General features: G+C 35.6%; 1 protein-coding gene across 7 annotated transcripts in view; it reads right to left on the bottom strand.

Moving 5' to 3' along the window:
* The window catches only part of LOC107660591 (glutaminase kidney isoform, mitochondrial-like), a 54,040-nt gene extending 52,632 nt beyond the window's left edge, over window positions 1-1,408 (bottom strand). For all 7 annotated transcript variants that reach the window (XR_001631021.1, XM_016449930.1, XM_016449931.1 and 4 more), the window contains exon 1: window positions 995-1,408. Coding sequence is in view for 6 of the 7 variants with exons in the window: in XM_016449930.1 (XP_016305416.1) it covers window positions 995-1,281 (287 nt within the window). In the remaining variant the exon portion in view is untranslated. The remainder of the gene's footprint in view (window positions 1-994) is intronic.
* Between the last annotated feature and the right edge of the window lie 2,018 nt (window positions 1,409-3,426).

Raw genomic sequence — 3,426 nt, 5'->3', positions numbered from 1 at the left:
ACTGATTTCTAGTTGTGTCCTCTTTTGGAAGGCCAAACAAAGTAGTTTCGCTTTCATAACTAAACACACAGCGTCTCCACAACATGGCAGCGGCAGCAACAGCCAGAATCAAAGTTTCGCCTTCTTTCTTTGCATGAACATTTGGGCGGCGTTATGCAGATCTTCCCACATGGTGACGTAGACATGTGGTCAGACATGTGGTCGTGTTAGAACGAGTCGTTTTAGGTAGGCGTGGTTGACTCTTAACTTTTATAAAGAATATCTCTTTGGATTTGAGACTTTAGTCTTTGCAACTTTACAGATCTTCTTTATGCACCAAGAGCTTGTAACACTCCAAAGAGAAAGGAAAACTTGAAATCGCATCATATGACCCCTTTAATATGGATCATGAACGAGTTGTTCCAATTTATTAATTTTCTTTGACATATTAAATGCTCCAGTTCATTCAGTTGGTTGACGAAATTCAGAACCGAGATGCTTCGTTCGATTACCTCACTCACGAACGATATGCTTAGTTCATTTTGAAGGGGGCGTATCACTTCAGTAAGCTCAACCAATGAAATGCTCCCTAACAGCCAACACTCGAATACTATTGGCTCGTGATGTACAGTTGGTTTTTAATGACAGAACAGGAGTCACGCGCTTCAAAAAGAGGACACTTGAGTGAACGGAAAATACTAGTCAGTGCATGGAAGTGAAGGAGACCATTCACTCATCTGAAAAGACTAATTGGGTCTGTCCATTACCAGAAATAAACACTATATACTTGACCTGAACCTATCAAACTGATAGCATGTTATTCTATTTCTAACATGAAGTATACTACTACTACACGTTCTCCACTCACTTGCTGTAAAAGTGTACACACATCGCCACGTTGTCAGCCATTCAAGGATATTTGGCGCGTGTGCTAAACACATGCTATATACTTCCGATCAATAACACTGAATATCTCATGCGTCATGACCAAATGACAAATAAATACATTTCGTACTTCTCTGCCGTCGTTTCCTGGACGGACTCATCTTTCTTCACCGGTGCTGTAGGGTCAATCGCTCCTTCGGTCTTTGTACACAGGAATCTTCTCCCAGCTAAAGGCAGAATGAAAGGTCTTCCATTACAGACAGTCTTTAATTTAGATATTCTGCCATCTGGATAAGCAGCGCTGTAGGTGTACGCGTTTGGTAAAGTTTTCTTATGCCTTATAATGTCAGAAAACGAACGCTTTGGGCTGGTTTGAACCAACTCCTTCAGCACAATTGAAGCCCTTAACTGTAACATCTCAATCCTTTCGAGCTAATTCAGTTTAATGTCTTTATTTTTTAATAATACTAGAAGACAACTTGTAGTTCTAGAAGCTACGGCACAGTCAATTCCCTCACTTTGCGCACCTACTGATAGACGAGCTTTTTCAGTGAAGAACACCGAGCAAACGCGCTCGCACACGCCCCCCTAACGAGCTATTGGACGACGTACTAATGTATGCGCATATTCTCTCACATCATTGGCTCAATAAAACATGTTTAATTTTTGATTGCCATGCATCACATCCTGCAATGACTCGCTATTTTTCTGACTTTGTATGTCGTTTATTTCAGTATAAGAATGTGAATGTTTATTGGTGTCATGTTAGTATTTGTGCATTTACGTTTTTTCATATACTAACGCTGTATTATACTAACTACTAACATAACTTCTTATAACTTTTTAACACTCCAGTGTCAGTTATAGTATTTATTAATATTCTGAATTAGCTTTTATTTTTGTATTTTATATTTTTATTTGTATCTGTATGGTATATATTTCTATTTTGATTTCAGTTTTAATATAGCTCAACTTATTTCAGTTAACTGACAGTGCAACCTAATACTTTTACATGGTTTTTATTCATTGCATGACATTTATAAATAGTAATCTAAGCCTAGAAGTCATTTATGCTCCTTATTCTCTCATGCAACATCTCATATACCTTTCACTATGTTTGTGACCTCAATGGAAAAATGTATGCCAAACTGAAGTCATGGATGCAATACTGTCCTTTTGGAAAAAGACATATAATACCAAGTGCAATTCAAACATTAAATCGGTCATAATTCTAAAAATAAATAAATACATGGTGCTTAATGATGCAATGATATCATTGCATGTTAAGCAATCTTTATGATGGTAAACATTAGGAAGGATTGATGAAAATAGCTTACTGTTTTGGTCTGAGATCGTATTATTTTGTGCCACAATAGTGCAACAGTAGGCCTTTAGAAGTAGCACTTTCATGAAGCACTGCAAAATGACTGCATCTACTTCCATGAAGCATTACAAATGACGTTATTGAATCAGTCTCAAACATCTCAGAGTTGGTTGGGTTTGGCTCATGGTTCAGAAATCTTCATATCAGAATTTGTATTTTTTTCTTGAGAATGGGAAAGCTACTTCTTGATCCATGGCCACTGAAAAAGTGGACGTCACTGTTTTGCTTTACAACAGTCCTGGCATACAATCCTGCACAAAATTTTCTCTTGACTATCCAAAAAAGCCATTTTGTTCAGTGTCGGAACCATTTTATTTTCTGTATGGGAATTATTTTTAGACCGCATGCCACTGCCCTTGAGAAAAAAAAAAGATATGAGTCATTGAGGCCTACTCATTCTAGAAACTTCTAAACTTGAAAAAAAGGCCTAAACCAGAAGAAAATGTAGCGTTTCTCGCCCCCTACTGTCTCAGAGAAATAATTACACAATTTCACCTTTGGCTTTAAAATAAAAGAATGCATAAAGACACATGTATAGCGTGATGCTGTCATCTTGTGGAGAATGTGTATACAGTATTGCGAACTGTATGCAGATTAAGCCCAGAATTAACTAACCATAATAAAATAGTAAATAACACTTATAAAGCCCAGTTAGCCCACATACAAAAAAAAAAGAAATGATATGCAGTACTTCCCTTACCAAAAAGTAGTATACTTCAAGTTTATTTTAGTAAGTATACTTAAGTAAAGTTCAAGTATATTTTAAGTATACTTTATGTTGTAAGTATACAAATATCAGTGTACTAGTAGTATACTTGTAAGTGTACTATTTCAATACTCCTTGGGACTAAATTGGCCCACTTTCTAGTATATAAAAGTATACTTTTAAGTATACTTTAAGTATAACAGTAGTAAACTTTGAGTACACAACTAGTTTACATCAATATTTTTAGCTTGTACTGCAACTATACTAAAAGTGAACTTATAGGTACACTGATAGTTTACTAATTAAATACTTGTAGTAGCATTTTTAGTACACTTTGAAGTATAGTCTCAGTAAACTACTAGTTTAGTAGTTTTATACTGCAAGTATACTCGTAAGTTTTCTTTAAGTGAACTTTACATCATATTTCAAGTATACTACTATGTCCCTATTTAGGTATTAATTTGTATATATT

Source organism: Sinocyclocheilus anshuiensis, unplaced genomic scaffold, assembly GCF_001515605.1.
Source record: "Sinocyclocheilus anshuiensis isolate Anshui unplaced genomic scaffold, SAMN03320099.WGS_v1.1 scaffold627, whole genome shotgun sequence".
Taxonomy (NCBI): domain Eukaryota; kingdom Metazoa; phylum Chordata; class Actinopteri; order Cypriniformes; family Cyprinidae; genus Sinocyclocheilus; species Sinocyclocheilus anshuiensis.
Note: the sequence above shows the minus strand (reverse complement) of the source record. Positions and strands in the feature narration are given on the sequence as shown.